Here is a 19,689-nt window from a genome sequence, read left to right on the forward strand (position 1 = left end):
TAAGTATTGGATTGCCTTAATGTCCTAGACATTTCTTATGTTTTGTAAATGTGACTAACCTATTTAGTTGATAATTTTATCATGTACTTAGATGTACCAATATGTGCCAAGAATAGTCACTTTTGAATGCCAAAATGAATGACATTTTCTTTATGTTTTATTAATGTTTACTCTAGTTGTTTTCCTTCCCTGTAGATCGTCACCTTGCGAAACTTGTTGAGTCGGATTAGAAGCGAAGTTCTCACTATCACAAGACAGTATCGAGACCTAGGTTTTTTATATGATAATTTATGTTTTATAATGATTTATTAGGTTCGAGTGGTAAAATCCTAGGTTAAGTGGCTTTAGAAAGTGAGGTATCGAGACCTCGTTTCTATAAACTGAGTCATAAATATTTTTATAAATATTTACGGAGTGTCATTAAGGTAGTATTAAAGTTTCGTTGAAAAATTTTAACGTTTCGACAGTTAATTAATTAAAAAGGACTAAATTGAAAAAAAGTGCAAAACTTGCTAATTATAATAATGTGACTAAATGGCTTGATTAATAAATAAGGAGGGACTTAAGTGATAAATATGCCTAAATTAATGGATGAGGCGACATATGAATAAATAATAAACAAAAAAGAAACAATGGCAAAATTGTAATTATATTGAAATTAAATAAGACAAATTGAAATTTAAAAGCATTCTGGCTTTTCTTTTCCAAATTTCAGTTAAAAAACAGACAATAGAGAGAGCTCAAGCTATTTGTTAATATTTTTTCCTCAAGATCGAGTGAAAAATCGAGGAAAAATAGAAAATTACCAAAATGCCCCTAAATCTTGGTAATTCTACAATTTAGCCAGGTAAGTTCGTACAATTAAAATTTAACTTTTGTATAAATTGATGATTGGTATTATGCATATATATTCTATTGCTAGAAATAATTTAATGTTCGAATTATAATATTAAATTGGATATTTGGTTTGAATGGAATGCGAGATTTGAGTACATTCGTGATTTGGCGTATGACAGTATTGGAGAAAGATATCAGAAAATTACCGAAGTAAATCGGGGTTCAACATTTGTTACGAACTCTCGTGTTTTACTTTTTGTTTAGCTTTTTCGAGCTTCTGTTTAGCTCTTTCGAGCTTCTATTAAACTCTTATGAGTTTCTGTTCAACTCTTATGAGTTTCTATTCAGCTCTTACGAGCTTCTATTCAACTCTTATGAGTTTCTGTCAAGCTCTTACGAGCTTCTATTTAGCTTTCGAGTTTGAATGGAACGCGGAATTTGAGTACACTCGTGATTTGGCGTATGACGGTATTGGAGGATGATATCAAAAAATTACCGAAGTAAACCAGGGTTCAACATTTGTTACGAACTCTCGTGTTTTACTTTTTTCTTAGCTTTTACGAGCTTCTGTTTAGCTCTTTCGAGCTTCTGTTCAACGAGCTTCTGTTCAGCTCTTAGGAGTTTCTGTTAAGCTCTTACGAGCTTTTATTTAGCTTTCGAGCTCCTGTTCACGATGTACTCTTATCCGTAAGTCGTTCTTTGAATGGAAAAATCTCGGGAGTTCTCTTGGATAATAAATGTATATGAAGAAACGGTAAGAGAATGATATGTATTATGATATATATATGAATATCTTGATATGTTGATACATGGTAATTATGTAAGTTGAGACGAGTAATAAACTCAAGTGTGATATGTTGAGATAATAAGGTTATCGATGTTGAATTTATATGAAATATGTTCAAGAACGCTAGCAAGTGTTGTTGTTTGATGCTTAAGCAAGTGCTAAGCTATTGGTTGAATGGAAACATGTTTAATTATAATATGCATTGAAATGGTAAGTGCTCAAATGAAAATATGCTTGTGCTTATGAAAGAGTTGTAAGTTTTAAATTATGCAATTTCTTATGAAATGACTTCTCATATGATTAATTTGAAAAAGGGCTATGTTTAAATGCACTAGCTTGTGGCTATGGAGGTATGATATGCTTATGACTTGTGTGTTATGCCTATGGAATGAGTGTGGAAAGTAAAGAAGTGCAAATGAGAATAAAGAAATTTGGAAAAGTATAAAGTTGTTTAAAACTCCATTATACTAGAAATAATATGTATAAATGATGCTGTGGATTTACTCATTTTGTGAGTTGTTGAATATGGTTTCTTGAATCGTGTGGTATCAATAAATGTTTATTCTTGATAAGTATAAATTTCATAATGAAATGAATTGATACGATTAAAGTTTGTACAAGCTTACTATGCAATCATTGCTTACGTATTTGTTTTTCTTTATTTTTTCCAGATTATTGGAAGCTTGATCGGATTGGAAGCTTATCGAAGATATATCACACTATCCATCGGTTCAATCGACACTTCTAGATGTTTGATTTTGGTTATAATGGCATGTTTAGGTTATTTTGGCTAAATGTTGGCTTATATGTGTTTTGTTGGGACTAGCCACTTATTTGGCTTGTATTTTGGTATTTGGTAGGTGCATAATTTGTCTTATAATGTTGATGTGTGAATTGATTAGTGGTTGAATGATGAAAGGTAAAATAGTAGTTGAATATGCATAATGATGATTGTAGGTTGACACTAAATTGTGTGAGAAATATGGCTTGTAAAATGGTCTATTTTTGTCCACATGGGTAGAGACACGGGCGTGTGTCTTAGCATGTGTCCCCTGTATCTTTTAAAGAATGCAAGTCAATATGCTCATACGGCCTAGCACACTGGCGTTTGACTTGGCCGTGTGACCCAAGTTAGAGAGCTATACGGGCACGGACACGGGCTGAGACACGACCGTGCGTCCTTATTTCAAATGCCCACACGACTTGAGACACGAGCATGTCTCTTGACCGTGTGAGTCACACGGCCAGACCACACGACCGTGTCATCCCTACAGTGTTGAAAATTTTAAATATTTCTGAAAAATTCTTTGATTATCCAATTTAATCCCGACTTATTTCTAATATATATTTCGGGTCTTGAGGGCTCGTTTAAGGGGCAATATATGTGATTTTCGATTGGTTTTATTTATGAATATTGATGTGTAATGAAAAGTTCAAAATTTTTGTCTGATTGATTTGTAAACCCCGGTAAGGCTCTGTAACCTTGTTCCGGTGACGGATACGGGTTAGGGGTGTTACATGAACAATTCTTACAATCGCCCAATTTAATTCCATGTCGAATAAATCAACTCAATTAAATTATTTCCAAAGTCGTAGAATTTTCTTTTGATTCAAATACAGTCCGATAAGCTTTTGTTGAGCTAGCGGAGGGACCAATCGGACATATACAATTAAGCTCTAGTAATTGCAATTATGTCCAGAAGCATCATTCCGATAATTTACAATTACTTAATCATAGACTTAGTCCATAAGAAGTACCATGATCGAAAACTCCTTATTGTATATTATTTATGAAAGCAATTTATCCAATTACTTTGTCCAATGACCTCGTCATGTATGTGTTACCCTCATATGATATCATTGATTCCTTTGAGTTAAATTTGTTCACTCAATGCAATCTTATTTTATCTCATTGTCACCATTGTGTCTTCTTAATGATTAATACGATCACTGTCAACAAATGACTGTGACAAATTGCTCATTTGAGAATAAGCAACCCGTGGTCACGTTCCATATTTATCAATCCATACAATGACAATTAGAGAATATCATTAACTCTTTAATTGAGTTATGAATTTCACTGTTGCTATTAAAGTCATGCTATACACAAGTCATGTACCCAACATACCAGTTATCGGCTCGATCATCTATAGATAAGAAAGCACATAAGTAAATCAACGACTAACTCAGGATTTAGGTAAATCACATCATGAATGTCACAAGTGAATTAATTCGGTTAATTGGTCGGTTGTCAAATTTAATTTGGTCGGAGGTTGGTTAATGATTTTTTAAAATTTCAGTTATCGGTTATTTCGGTTCGAAATCGGGTAATTAACCGAATTAATCGAAATAAATAATATGTATTTATATACAATATATTTTTATATTAACAATGTCTTTTTTGAACTATTATTTTATATATTAATCGAAATAAATAAAATATATTATATATAATATATTTTTTGAACTATTAGGAAAAAGAAAATGAACATTAGCATTGTATTTTTTTATATGTTTTATACTTATTTTAATCAAAAGACAAAAATATATAAATTTCGGTTAAATTTGTTAACCGACCGAATTAACTAAAATATTTCGGTTCGGTTAACAATTAAAGATTTTGACATTTCAAGTAATTCAATTAATAATAATTTGATTCAGTTAATAACCGAACTGACTGTTTGAACACCCATGAAAGCTTATATCATAAGTCTCTATATCTTTTCATAAATTTAAATTTTAGTTTTTATACTTTTATTGTTGGCAATTTAGACTTTCTACTTATCATATTTTAAAATTCAAATCTAATTTTTAACATTGTTAAAACTATTTTGTTAAATTTAAGTTCATTATAATGTCATTTTTTAAGTTACATGGCTATCAAATGAGTTTTTTTTTTAAAAATTTAAAATCTCACATTAACACATTCAACAAAAAAATTAATAATATTAACAATTGAATCTAAATTTTAAAATCTAATAAAGAAAACACTAAATTTCTAAAATTAAAATCATCATGATTATTAAAATGATATTTTTGTTTAATTTTTAAACAAATTAAATGAACGAAAAATAATACTTACACATTTAGGGCCGGTTTCGGGTCCTAATTGGATTATTCTCCAAGAAAAAGTTCCGCCCTATTGGGTGAAATGGCAACCGTTTAAACCCTAGCATGCAGTAACCAGGGTTTAAGGTGGCTCGCTTGTGATTGTCCCCGTCTCTGGAAACTTGCTCTTCCTTCCCCTTTGTCCTCTCCTTATGATTCGAGATCGAGTCGTACTTCATTTCTCATCACCCGGCTTACGCAATTGTTTTTTCTAAAGTTATTTTGCTTAATCACCATGTCTGCTTCTAGATTATCGTCATGCGTAGCATTAGCCGCCACCGCCGCTGCTGTCGCCGCCTCCACACTCCAGAACCCTGCGTACGCCGATTCGCCATTTCGATTCAATCCATTCTCCTCATCCTCTTCTTCTATTCCTCCTGGTTCACAGGCGGAGCAATCATCAAATGCCAAGGAGGAGTCCGAGGAGCCCAAAGGAGCAGGGTTTGATCCAGAGGCTCTTGAAAGAGGCGCTAAAGCTCTTCGCGAGATTAACAACTCTCCTAATGCCAAACAAGTAACTGTTCATTTTTAATTGCCTTTTTTATTTTCTTTTTTGACCAAATAACGAAACAAATGTAGATTTATGGAAGGTTTATTTTTTGGTGTTGATTTCGTTATTTTGCAACGGAATAAATTAAAGGAAAACGTGTAATTGACTGGGGATGTAGAATCGATTGTGTTGCTGATATGACAATTTGCTTTTTTTTTTCTTCTTTTTCTTTTCAGGTTTTTAATCTTATGAGAGAACAGGAACGTTCTCGGCTAGCAGAGTTAGCTGCTGAAAAAGCTCATCATGAAGCAATCCAATCGCAGGCTGATATTGTGAGTGATAAGCTAAACCCTTCCACAGTTTCTATTTCCTTTCTCTTAGTCCATTGTTCTAATCATGTTGTCAATTCTACTTAGCAATGCAGCTTGTACAAATACTTCTAGGATTTTAGCTTATATTGTGACCATCCATTGGCAGGAAAGGCAACGGAAGTTGGCTGAGGAGCAACGGAATTTAATGCAACAACAAGCTCAGGCAAAAGCGCAAATGCTACGATACGAAGATGAGTTGGCCAGAAAAAGAATGCAGGTGACAGGGGCTTGTTTTTCTACTTGCTTATTTTACTCTATGCTAAACTTAGTAAAAGGAGTTTGAACTTAGACACAATGAGTTCTAGTCTTTGAAGCTGAAATTAGACTACTGTCCTACTAGAAGAAACAAAGTTTATTAGACTCGGGTATGAGTGTCATGTATGGGTATGTGTCTGACATCGGATGTTCAATTTTTTCTTAGTTTTTTACTTATGTTTGGAGGGTCCCTGGTGTATTATATCTTCATATTCATATCTAGATGTGCATTGGCAATGGGTATTTCAAGAAGAATGAAGAGTTGGAACAACATAGAGAAAAAATCACTAACATGCTTTTAGCATTGGTTGGTAATATCTAAAAAAAAGTCATATTTTAAGCATGCTAACTTAACTATTAACTATCTTAGTTCAATCCTTCTATATTTAAACTTTGGTCAAATTGGCTTAAGAAGCTGTAATATAGCATGTCTCTTCTTGATAGAAATGACAGTTTGGTTTTACTTTTCATTTAAATGTTCTTTTTCTATGCCCTTCAAGCATCAAATTTGCTATAACTCTTCTATCAAACTGTTATATTTACCACCTTATCAATCTTTGCAGACAGATCATGAAGCTCAGAGGAAACATAATGCTGAATTGGTTAAGATGCAAGAAGAGTCATCCATCAGAAAAGAACAAGCAAGACGAGCTACTGAAGAGCAAATACAAGCTCAGCAACGCCAGACAGAGAAAGAGAGGGCTGAAATAGAAAGGGAAACTATAAGAGTTAAGGCCATGGCTGAGGCTGAAGGACGTGCGCATGAGGCAAAGTTGACAGAGGATCATAATAGGCGAATGTTAATAGAAAGGGTGAATGGAGAAAGAGAGAAGTGGCTTGCTGCAATTAATACAACTTTTGGTCACATAGAAGGTACATGACGTTTTTGGTATTCTTTCTTCGTTCTAGTGGTATTGGTCTTGTATCTTTATGACTATTAAATTAATTGGACATTCTCGTATGCTAATATTTCCTTGAAATGAAATTTACAGGGGGATTTAGAACTTTATTGACTGATAGGAATAAGCTGGTTATGACTGTTGGAGGAGTTACTGCATTAGCTACTGGTGTTTATACAACAAGGTATATTTGCCTTCTTTTGTTGCTGCTGTCAAACCGAAGTTTGGTTTAATGGATTAAACTATTTAAAAATTTCCTCCCTCTTATTTCCCCAATTTTTGATGTTGTTCTACAAGCATATCCATAGTCTCCTTATTTGCAAATGGAAATGCCACTTTTCTTTGTCACAAATTTTGCTCAGAAAGCGTATTTCAAATGCTCAAGATACTGAAAATAAGTTTTTCTGTAGTCCAATATAAAACCATCTCAATAAAATGAATGACTTTTCGGATATTTAGCTGTGGTGGATGCTAACGTCATGTTGACTGCATTATAAACATGTTGTAAAAGCACATGTTTGGCCAAAGCGCTGTATCTGCTGTATAATGAATAGTACTAGCACAGCTGATGGTTCCTTGAACTCTGCCATCACTAGCTTCTCTTGGGGTGGCATTACTGTAATGATAAGTGTATTGCTACAATGTTTGGTTGGCATGTTGGGCTGTGCCCGATTCACTAATTTATGGGGAAGATGAACAATTTTATACCCTCAATAGGCTCTCATATTTACGTCACCAAATACATTCTTACTTTAATCTATGGGATTTATTCTCTTAGTATGCTCCTATTAGCACCATGTTAAGCTGTGCCTTATTCACAGATTTAAGAGAAAGATGGATAGTTTCTATACCCTCACTTGCCTCTCATTTTTGTGTCACAAAGACATTCTAACTTTAATTGGTAGCTGGCTCTTATCATGTTTACAGAGAAGGAGCTAGAGTCACATGGGGTTATATTAATAGGATACTTGGACAGCCATCACTGATACGAGAGTCATCCATTGCTAAATTTCCATGGTCGGGCATGATGTCTCAAGCAAGGAACCGAATTTTAAATTATAGTACAGCAGCAACAGTGGAAAGCAAACAGAGTCTTCAGAATGTTGTTCTCCACCCCTCGCTGAAAAGGAGAATAGAGCATCTTGCTAGGGCTACAGCAAACACCAAAACCCATCAGGCCCCATTCAGAAACATGCTATTTTATGGACCTCCAGGTACCGGTAAAACACTGGTTGCAAGGGAGATAGCACAAAAATCGGTAGGTTGTGATTGATTGTTTCATTTTCCTTCCTTCATATATACTGTGAGATACTTGTACCATACCCTCGAATTGCTGCCTCAGCAAGTTGTTTCTCTGGATGGAGTAATTCCTATAAGCTTCATAATATGACATACAAAGGAAAATTAACTGAGAATGTTGAATTTCATAGAGAATTACACATCTATCTGAGTTATAGTCTTTTCCATACGTTTGAAAAAAAGAAGGTTACAGTATGTCCTATAGAAATAAATAGAGTGAATGAATCAATGCTGTTGGAGTAATTCGACAATTTATTTGGTCTTCTTGACTTCCCTGTTCCTAGAATAGATCTAATTTTCAACAATACTTGCTGCTTATTTCCTGTGTTTTGACCCTATATGTTGCAGGGATTGGATTATGCAATGATGACTGGAGGTGATGTTGCACCACTGGGTGCGCAGGCTGTCACCAAAATACATGAGATATTTGATTGGGCTAAGAAGTCAAAGAAAGGTTTACTGCTTTTTATTGATGAAGCTGATGCTTTTCTCTGCGAGTAAGTTACCACATCCTTGGCGTGTTTCAAGTTTCAAGGTGGAATTGCAGTCTGCATTATACTGAGTCCTTTTGGTGATGGCGTTAACAATTGTGTTGTTTATTCATGAATACAGGCGTAACAGTATACATATGAGTGAAGCACAGCGAAGTGCTTTGAATGCATTGCTCTTTCGAACCGGAGATCAGTCTAGAGATATAGTTCTTGTGCTTGCCACAAACAGACCCGGGGATCTTGACAGTGCTATCACTGACCGAATTGATGATGTGATTGAGTTCCCACTTCCTGGGGAGGAAGAACGATTCCAACTTTTGAAGCTTTATTTAAACAAATACCTTGGCGGAGAAAGTGACAATACATTTAAGTGGGGTGCTCTGTTAAATAAAAAACCACAGAAGATAACCATAGAAGATTTGCCAGAAGATGTAGTCCGAGAGGCTGCCAAAATGACGGAAGGTTTCTCTGGCCGTGAGATAGCAAAACTCGTGGCTAGCATCCAGGCAGCCGTGTACGGACGCTCAGACTGCAGATTGGATTCTCAGTTGTTTAAGGAAATAGTAAATTACAAGGTTACTGAGCATCACCAGAGAATAAGATTGGCAGCTGAAGGTGGTGTGCCATCTTAAGAGTTTTACTTGCAGGATAGAGTGTGCTTTCGTTTTTTACCCCTGAAACCATGTATGTGGGAATTTTGTTTAAGAATGATAACTGGATACATGATTAGTAGTAGGTACAGTGTTGGGATGAAATTGTGGATTATGGTAAATCTTAAAATTGGGTGATGAGGTTTCCGAGAATGTATTACGTTCATCAAACCTTGTAACCTCAGACATGGAAGAAAGACTACTAGATTCATTGCAATAACATGGTTCTGTCTTATTTTTGGCTCCTCATTTGTTAAAGTTGAAACTTTTCCTGGATTAGTATCTAGTCAAATTTATTTTTTATTTTTCCATTTTAATTTGAATAACTTACAAATGTTTTGTTTACTTCTTTAATCTTTTAACAATAACAAGGATTGGAAAATATGGATATATTGCTATCATGAGGCTAGAATTTTAGTCTCGCAAATCACGTGGCTTTAGGTTATTCTTTTGCTTCGAATTTGATTTACTCTTGAAAGTGAGTATTCACAAAGGAAATTTTTAAGGCATTGAAGTAAAGCTGAAGCAAATACAAAAGATAAAAGAGCTAAAAAAATGCCACAAAAAAGCATTGCACTGTTCGAGTAAATGTTCTCAAATATATTCAATCATTATGAATGAGATGATTACAAATGAGGGGAAAGTTTTTTATTTATAGTTGAGCTCCCCCACATTCAAAAGCACAATTTAAATTACATTGACGGTCAAGATTTAAATTCTATACAGTCTTACCTTTTAGGATTTATAATATTTACCATGGTAACTCAAGTTTTACTGGAGTGTTCCACTGGGGCACCAAGGCTTAAGTAGATGAGCTTCTCTATATATTCCACGAATCGGGTCAATTCAAGTGGATTAAATGAGCCCCATTTAATCGACTGACCTCCATGGGATGCTCTGTGGCTTTGATCCGCGACCCATGATATTCTATCCCACCCATTCTCGTGATGCCCTTGTTGTGTCCTCAGAATAACACTGGTCTAACTCGTCTTGGAACTGCCATGATGCATCGATTGATTCCCCACCATTCTCTATGTTAGGTAGTTTCGCCCTCAAAATATTTGACTCGATTTATGTTTCTATCGTCGTCTAACTCGAACAGTTTCTCTCTTTTGTACATCTTGATTGTATGAGGACATTGCTCTTTTCCCCTATTGTAACTTGCCTCGTTCGGGATTTCCTTTATCCTCAAAAATAGGTTTTGACACACCCACGTTGAACACCAGGTTAACTTTGAGTATTGTCGTCAACTCTATTTTGTAAGCCCCTCGGCTTGCTTTAGAATTCTGAAAGGGCCCTTATGTCTTTACCAAACCAATGGTAAGCCATAATGTAAAACACTAGGAAAGTGTTTAAGATGTACCTCGCTCATAGTTAGTTACTTGTTTTAACTACACTGTTTGCATCATCACTTTTCCTACAAAGTCCAATGCACAACACATCTCTTTCATAGGTGGTAGCCCCACTGATAACTCAACAAGCTTTATGTCAGTTTGCCACACCTATAGCATTTTTAAGAGGGTCTTTGTAACATTCCAATCTACCAAGCCAATGTTCTTACCACAGTGAACATCTTCGTCTGGTTGGATTATCAACAATACCTTGATTCCACCTTTCCAGTCATGACTCACCAACACAATGCATTGTCGTTGATGGATATCCAAGATACATATGCAACTGGTAAATGGAACTAACAGAGCATTAATCTTGTCAAGGAAATTCAATCCAAGAACAAAGTCGTAATCATCTAAATGAATTACCTCAAAGTCTTTCTTGCCTTTACATTGACTAATCTGTAACTCAATTCCTTGTGTTATTCCCACAGTTAGGACCTCTTTAGAGTTAATAGTCTTGATCTTATTAGTCAATTTGCCAATTGAGAAACCAAGTTTACCCACAGCTTTTGTAATATCCCGTTTTTTAATGGTGTCGAAAATAGTGGTTTCGGGGCCACCAAATCTAACGAATAAGTTCGTAAATATTATTATTTAATATTTATGAGTCAAATGTGACTTTGAAAAGATTTTTGATTTGATAATTTATGTTATTTAAACTATTTATTAAGTACGAGTGGTAAGACCTTAAGGTCAAGTGGTTTTAGAAAATGAGGTATCGGTGTTCTCTTTTATGGACATGACCTTTAATGAAATGATGTCTAATTTCAATATGCTTAGTTCTAGAGTGTTGGATGAGATTCTTAGTGAGACAAATAACAATAGTATTGTCACACTTGATATGAATGATATCTACATCAATTACATAGTTCATAAGTTGATGTTTCATCCAAAAAACTTGAGCATAACAACTATTGGCAGAAATGTATTCCGCTTCGGTAGTGGACAATGCAACACTATTTTGTTTCTTTGAAAACCATGACACTAGCATGTTGCCTAAGAATTGACAAGTACCAGAGGTGCTTTTCCTATCTAATTTACAACCTCCAAAATTTGCAACTAAGAAAGCATGTAAGCTAAAGGATGAGTCTCTATGATACCAAAGACCTAAATTAGGTGTGTCTATGGCTTGTAAATGAGATTCCTTAGGACAAGATTGATGTAACAGCCTGTTTCTCAGTGGTGTCGAAAATAGTAGTTTTGGGGCCACATATCCGATGAGTAAGCCCGTAAATATTATTATGGTAAATTATGTTATTTGAATAAATAACTAAGGTTAAGTGGTGTGTCCCTAAAGTCAAGTAGGTTTAGAAAATGAGGTATCGGGACCTCGTTTCTATAAACCAAGCCCATAAATATTTTATTACATGTTCACAGAGTGTTATTACGGTCATATTAAAATTTGATTAAGAAATTTTAATATTTAGATAATTAATTAATTGGAAAGGACTAAATCGTAAAGGCTACAAAATTTAAATTCTATTAGTTAAAAGTGATAAATAGTTAAATTAATAAAGTTAGAAGGGTTTATGTGGCAATAATACCATAAGTAAATGGTATTCACGGTTGGTGGTTGATATTAGTTAATTTATATGTTATTTTAATAAAATAAAAAGAAAGTTAAGTTAAAGTATACTAAAAATAAAAAGAAAAACATTTTTATTTTATTGTTTTTCTTCCTCAAGCCGAAGAACACCACTGTTGACACCAAGAGGTTTGGCCAAGCTCTCTCCTGTGCATGTGTGAGATTTCGAGGTCTGTTTTTAATGATTTTTATGTTTTTGTGATCGTTTTAGTTTAGTCTAGCTAACCTAAGGGTCAATTTGTAGAATTGTTAAAAGTTTAGGGACTTTCCATGAATAAGTTTAAGGTAGTTTTGAAGTTTTATGGTCGATTGTTGAGTTTGGTTGTTAAATGGACATATTTTGTTAAGTAATTTTTGATGATTTTAAGGTTTAAGGACTTATTTATGAAAATGGTATAATTCAAGGAAAATATTGTAATTTTTTTATAAATATGGGCTGTTATAAGGTTGGGTAAAAATCGGCTAGCATGATTTATGGTTAAAAATGGTGAAATTGTAAGTTTCTAGTTTAAGGACTAAATTGCATAAAAGGTTTTGAGGGCAAATTCGTAAATTTTCATTATTAATGGTTATAAGTTAAATTGAATATTTTAAATGTTGGAATGGGGTTAATTGAATAAAAATATTTATCTAGATCAAGAAAGAACTTGAATGGACATAAATTGCGAAAAAGTCAAAGTAGCGGAATAGTGGTCTGATTGTGTTAGAAGTTGTTATGAGTTCATGTAAGTTCGTATATTGAATCATTCATTAATGGTAAAATTTTTAATTGCTATTGAATAATTAAGGTAAGTGAATTGATTGTTATGTATTACATGGTTAATTGAATTTAATGATTAAAGTGGGTTAGTGATGAATTTAAGAACAAGTAAATTTCATGAATGGTTATACGAGATATTATATCGAAAAGGGAATTAAAGTTAAGTAAGGAAAATATGAATTTCATGGAAAAATATTAAAATGCTAATGTGAAAATGAAGGTCACGGATAATGATATAGAAATAGACTCGTTTGAACCTTGTGAACGCTTAGGATACAAATGACATGTCATTAGGGATTATATGTTTCGGGCGCTGGTCTTGGATGTCCTATCAATGGCTGAGGTCCTGCATTTGTTACGGATTCTCCACAGCTCGTATAGCTAACATCCCGACCCACAGCTCGCGTGAGCAGGCCCATTTCACAGCTCGTATGAGCATTATTGAAAAAGTTATGGTTATATGGAAAGGTGTTCCCGAGTATCCGATGTTATTCTATATGGTTCAACGGGTAAGTAAAGGTTAATGGAAAGACATGTATAAAAACTTAATGTTAGTAATGTTCATATGAAATGGAAAGGTGGATATGCACATATGAAATTGTAAAGGATGAGAATTTATCATGTGATGGATGAAATATGCATGAATTCATTTCTTTATTTATGTTATGTTTCCGAGATGCTATGTTACTCATTATCTACTAACTATGTGGATTCAAATGAGAAGAATGTGTAATGGATATATATATGTGATGGATGATATATAAAGCCTAAATGCTTATTACTTATATGCCATTATTTACTTGAAATTTATATGTAATGTTATACTTACTAACCCTATGAAGTGGTGTGTATAGGAAAGGAAGTTTGGCATATGACATGATGAAAGTATGTTGGTTGTTTAATTCAATATGTTCGCTAAGTTTAAGTTTCCTTTATACGAGCTTACTAAGCACCTGCAAGGGGAAACACTAAGGGGTGAGCTACACAAGCTCAGTGTGAGTTCAAAACGTATCTAACAATGGAATCACATATCAGAAACCAAACAGTAGTTCGATAAAGAAAAGTACTTATAGAGATATGCAGAAACAGAAAGCAAACTCGGAACCAACATCCCAAAAATATGCACGGTCAAAGCATACCAAATCACACACAAAATGTTCAACAGATAAACCCGTCAACGGGTCGATATAATAATACTTATCATCACAATCCAAAATGTCATTACACTAACACCTCAATACGTGTAGAATCAGTCAGAAATGTTATTACGAACATACAGATTACAGATAAATAGCTCACATCCAGATGCATATGAATACAGCCAAGTATTAAAAACCTACCCATCCAGCCAAAACACCTCTCCATCCCCCGATCACACCCCAAAAGAGCTGTTTAAGCTTATTCAAACACACCAGATAGGACCTCAAAAGGCCCATCCAACCCTACACACCATGTATGTGAACTAAGCCACCCAGATAATAATACGCAGCAAGACTGACGTATCTGCAGTACAGTGCATTGCGGTAAACCGCTGTACAGACAAGTTACAGTTTAAACTGCCAAATCAGATAATAGTACACAGCGAAGCTGACGTACATGCGGTACAGAGTGGTAAACCGCTGTACCAATAAGTTTGCAGTTAAACTGCCAGATAAAACTGTCTTCATTCTCTTCACAACCAACCCAAAAATTACTTTATGCAAGTGCATGTATGCTTACAACCTCACAGAAAAAATGAACACATCGATAGACAGTCAGACAGAAACAAACATGTACATACCCAGCTAACCGGGTTCAAAATCAAATATCTCGCACAACAGTCGCAAATAATACATAAGCTTATATCCAAATCAGAGTCTTAACTGCCCTTACTAAAGCCTAGTCAAGGGTTGGAACACACAGACACATTTTCAGATAGAAAACATACAAAGAACTAAAATTGGTGACTTAGGGTTACACGACCATGTGTTCTGGCGGTGTGGAAAAGCCTAGGCCGTGTGGGGGTCAACACGCCCATGTGGGAGGAGGCACATAGCCGTGTCAGCTAGGGACATGGCCGTGTGAACAGGCCGTGTAACTCTCTGTCCAATTGCGTTAAATTATGAGTACAGGGCAACACGACCGTGTGAGGGTCTCACACGTCCGTGTGAGATCCCTAAATCCTTAAATTAGCCACACGACCGTGTGGCTCCAAATTACTAAATTGACTAATTTCCCTAAATCAGCCACATGGCCATGTGGCACTAAATCTTGCCCGAAAATCCTAATTCCTAATTGTACATTGGCGTGTGAACTACCCGTGTGGCCACTCGTGTGGTCACGAAATCACCCTAAAATAGCTCAAAAAACATGCTTTCACCCTCAAAGCACTTTCTAGCCCTCGATAACTCGAAATTATACCAAATCAACATGTTCTAAGCATAAAAACAGTGGTACAACATCGTAAATAACTGATTTGAGAACACACGCATAAAATGCCGAGTTTTATAGAGTCAAATCAGGAATTCGCAAATAAATTAGAAAAGATACGGAACCCACACCTGATTTGTGATCAATGACGTCTAGACACTGACTCACAACAAGGGAGTGACGCTCTCCGAAATCCATAAGCAAAACCGTTTCCTAAAAAAGAAAAAAGAAAAATAAAAGCAAAACAAATGAGAGATAGAGGAAGAAGGAGAAAGTGAAAAAGAAAATAGCACTAAAAAAACTAGAAAAATAAATAATAATCATAATAAAATAATAAAATAACACTAAATAAAGGAAATAATTATCTAAACCTTTAAAACAAAAAAAAATGGTCCTTCAAATCACTTCTGAGGACTTGAACCCAGGACCCAAAGGCACACTAACAAACTAGCAACCATTAGACTAGCAGGCCTATTCTCTTACTTAAATGCGCAACTAAACACAATAGCACAACCTACTCACTGACCCTAACCCCAAAGCTCAAGACTTCTAACCCTAAAATTCAGGGTGTTACAATAGGAGCATAAGTTGAATCATAATATATTCCTTCCTCTTAAGTGTAACCTTGAGCAACAAGCCTAGTCCTGTTCCTCACTATGTTACCACTCTCATCTAACTTCTTCCTAGAAACTCATTTAGTACCTATGGTAGATTTAACACAAGGTCTTTCAACTAGGGTCTATATTTTACTTCTCTCAAATTGATTTAAAATTTCTTCCATAGCCAATATCCAATATTCATCATTTAATGCTTCTTTGATATTTTTAGGCTCAATTCATGAGATAAATGCAACATAATTACTAGTATTTCTAAAAGAAGATCTAGTAGTTACCCCTTTGGATGGATCTCCTAAAATCTTACAATCCTTCAAATAATTATACTCTCTTGGATGATTGACTTCTTTTTCCTCTAAGGTGAGCTTTTTTAGAGCATTTTGTGTATGTTATTGGATCCTTTCATTCGATGATTAATCAATTTTCTCATCATTGTTCCATATTCCTACATCATCATCATCATCATCATCACAAGAATCTTTTCTAGGAAGGAAGTTGGAATCATCAAAAAAAATGTATGGACTCTTTAACTACTAAAGTTATTTTATTAAAGACTCGATAAGCATTAGAATTTAAGCAATAACCAAGAAAAATTCTTTCATCACATTTTACATAAAATGTAACAACCAATTTTCAGTTAGAGGTGATCATGGCCGGACGGCCCGACTCGGCTCGACAGCCTGCCCGAAATATGGGAGGGTTTGGGTAAAAATATAGGCCTGAAATATGGGTTTAGGCATAAAATGAGGCTCGTTTAAAAAACAATCTGGGCCTCGGGAAAATTTTTTTTGGCCTGGGCCCGGCCTGGCCTGGCCCGAAACATAATAAATATTTTTTTATTTCTAAAATATATTTCCCAAATCCCAAATATCCCAATCTCATTAACCCATTTCCCCCATTTCCTATTTCCCCTCTTCCACGTTTCTCCCTAACCCTAAGCCCGTGCCCTCCTCTATTTTTTTCTCAATTCGAGTTCACCTCTGGCAGCAATCCACCTCCGGTCCTCCACCGATCCACGACCAGACCTCCACGACTCCACCTATTTCCAGAATCAGAGGTTAGAGCGAAGCTACAAACGTTGTTGCCTTACAGTTCATTTTTTGTTTGATGTCTTTTCTGCTTAGTAGTTCAAAACCTTGTTTATAATTTGTCGTTGTTGCCTTACTGTTGTTGCCTTACAGTTCCATTTGTTTAGTCGTTCAAAACCTTGTTGCTTCTTCCATCCATTGACTGTTGTACCAAGTGCCTGGTTTATAATCTGTCTTCTGCTTTCTCTTAATTTCTCTTATCCTGAACTTAACCAAGTACCTAAAAAGTATTGTAGAAGACAATCTGGTTTGCAGGCATTTTTATTATAAACCTTGTTGTTTGTTGATCTTTCAGCACACACTTCTTATATTTTGTTTTTTTTTCTTTCTCTGATCTTTACTATAAATATAAGTAATCTTTCATGGATTTTAGATTCACTCCCCCCTTTTGAAGATCGATTAATTTATAATTTTTGTTGGAATACAAAATTTTCTCAAGATCCTTGAGTTTGGTTTAAGAATCTTTTTTATATCTGAAATTTTTAGCTCATTATAGTAGCAATTTTTTCTGGGAACGGTAGAAGCTTTGGATCTGCCGTTGCTTCAAAGTATTCTTTTGTTTCACTTGTCCCCAAACGAGATTTAGTAATGGATGTTTGCAGTTGGATAGCATGCAGATGCATGCAAAGGGGTTATGCCTTAGCCACTGTTTGCAGCAATTGCTGCCTTCCCTCATTAACCCCCAGTGTCGTTTCTCTCAACCCAGTGTCCCAGTCTTGGCTATTCACTACTTTGCTATCCCATTTTTGTTTGGATAAAAAACATAATTATTTGAATCAATTTTAATTAAAAATAATCTTTTTATTAAATCAAATACCAAATTATTATATTAAACAAAAATTGTTTTAGGTCAAATTATGATTATGACCTTCTTCTATGTTGTTTAAAGCTTAAAAGATTGGACTGATGACATGACAAAAAGTTATAATACAGTTTGATTTTGTCAAGTATGAGAAAAAACACCAGTTTCTCTTGACCTTGACTTCCAAGTTGAATGTAATAAATGCTCCAATAACAGATTCAGACCCACACAACATTTATTTGTGTTTATGTTTTATAGACCCACACAAAAAACGGGCTGGGCCAGGCCGGGCTCGGGCTTCGTATTTTTTTCCTCGGGCCGAGCATAGACAAAATCTCAGACCCATATTTTGGGCTGGGCTGGGCCTAGGTCTAGGAAGCGGGCTAAATTTTTTTTGGGGCCCGACCCGAACTCGGCCTGGCCTGGCCCATGAGTACCTCTATTTTTAGTGAAATCGGAATAGAAGTTTCAGGACCACAAATTCGAGGTCAGAAGAAATTTTATTTTAATATTATTTTATGGTCTATGGTATGTTAAGAATGTCGTAGGAAACTCTTGTTGAGAAATTTTACCGATTACATGTCTAACTGGTTAAAAATGATTAAATTGAAAAAGGTGTAAAACTTGTTAATTATGATAATTAAATGACTAAATGGCTTAACTAATAAATAAGGGAGGACATAAGGCATAAATATGCCTAAAGTTGAAGGATGAGGCGACATAGCATGAGAAATTAATAAAATAAAAGCCAATTAATGGCAAAATAGTAAATAAATAGAAATTAAAACAAACAAAATGGGATTAATTGAATTCTAGACATTTCATCATCAAACATTAGGCCAAAGCAACCATAGGAGCAAGGGTTTAAGCTGGTTCTTCATATTTTGGCTTCATGTGAAGTCAATTCTTGCCCGTTTCTTGTAATTTTTATGTTTTAAATATTGTTACAATTAGGTCCAATTAACATTTACCTTAGTTTTTGATTTTATTGAAAATTTTGGAAGTTACCATTGATGATTTTATATGATTTTTGTAATGGCCCAAATTTGCCCGGCCCAAATCAGAAATAAATAAATAATAAATATAAAACCAAAATTAAAAGTCCAAAAATAGTCCCTTTACACCGGGCTCAATGTGGCCCAAACTAGATAGACCTTAAATCTGAATCAACCAATATCCCCAACCCAAGTTACAGAAACCCAACTAGCCTAAACCCAAAACCAAGCCCAAATACCCGCAGCCCAAAACAGAGAAAATCAGCAGCAGGAACCCTAGAACCTCAAACGCCGCAGCAGAGCCAGGCCTCCTCCTTGCACATGTTGCGCCTGCGCACGTTTAGCGCCTCCGCACCAAATCCACGCGAGCCTCCACGTCCATTGCTCTGTATGCCTGCAACAAACAAAAACGAACAAAGTAGCAGGCAAAACAATATAGCAGAAAGGGCAGAAAAAAAAAGGATGGATTTTTGATTTATTTTTCTTTTGGATCCGGCTATATAAAAAGCCATTTTTCTATATTTGAGGAGAACCCACGCATATTGTATAAAACTCAAAAAAAGAAGAAGATCAATACACAGAAAATCAAAGTGTTTTTTAAGGTGATTTGAGTTTTTCTATTATTTGATTCTTTTCCTTGTTTGTTTACTGTTTGAGAAGAGAAAAGCAAATAACGCAAGAGAGTTTACCTTCATTTCAACGCCATTGAATCCCTGTCCGCTTCGTCGCGATCGGAGCATGGACGGGGACTGAGAATCTTTGAAAGGGACGGTGAGACCGAGCGGCCTAGAGAGTTTTGTTCATTTTTTTCTTTTGGTTTTCTTTTCGATTAGGGGAAAATATCAGATGGCTTAG

General features: G+C 35.1%; 1 protein-coding gene across 1 annotated transcript; it reads left to right on the forward strand.

Moving 5' to 3' along the window:
- Nucleotides 1-4,704: 4,704 nt before the first annotated feature.
- LOC107913078 (ATPase family AAA domain-containing protein 3C) lies at nt 4,705-9,422 on the forward strand. The gene is made up of 8 exons (XM_016841522.2): nt 4,705-5,246; nt 5,459-5,554; nt 5,700-5,810; nt 6,412-6,721; nt 6,841-6,931; nt 7,675-8,005; nt 8,395-8,543; nt 8,659-9,422. The coding sequence occupies exons 1-8, from the start codon at nt 4,968-4,970 to the stop codon at nt 9,167-9,169; spliced, it is 1,878 nt and encodes a 625-aa protein (XP_016697011.1). The 5' UTR covers nt 4,705-4,967; the 3' UTR covers nt 9,170-9,422.
- The last annotated feature ends 10,267 nt before the right edge of the window (nt 9,423-19,689 follow it).

Source organism: Gossypium hirsutum, chromosome D11, assembly GCF_007990345.1.
Source record: "Gossypium hirsutum isolate 1008001.06 chromosome D11, Gossypium_hirsutum_v2.1, whole genome shotgun sequence".
NCBI classification, from domain to species: Eukaryota; Viridiplantae; Streptophyta; class Magnoliopsida; order Malvales; family Malvaceae; genus Gossypium; species Gossypium hirsutum.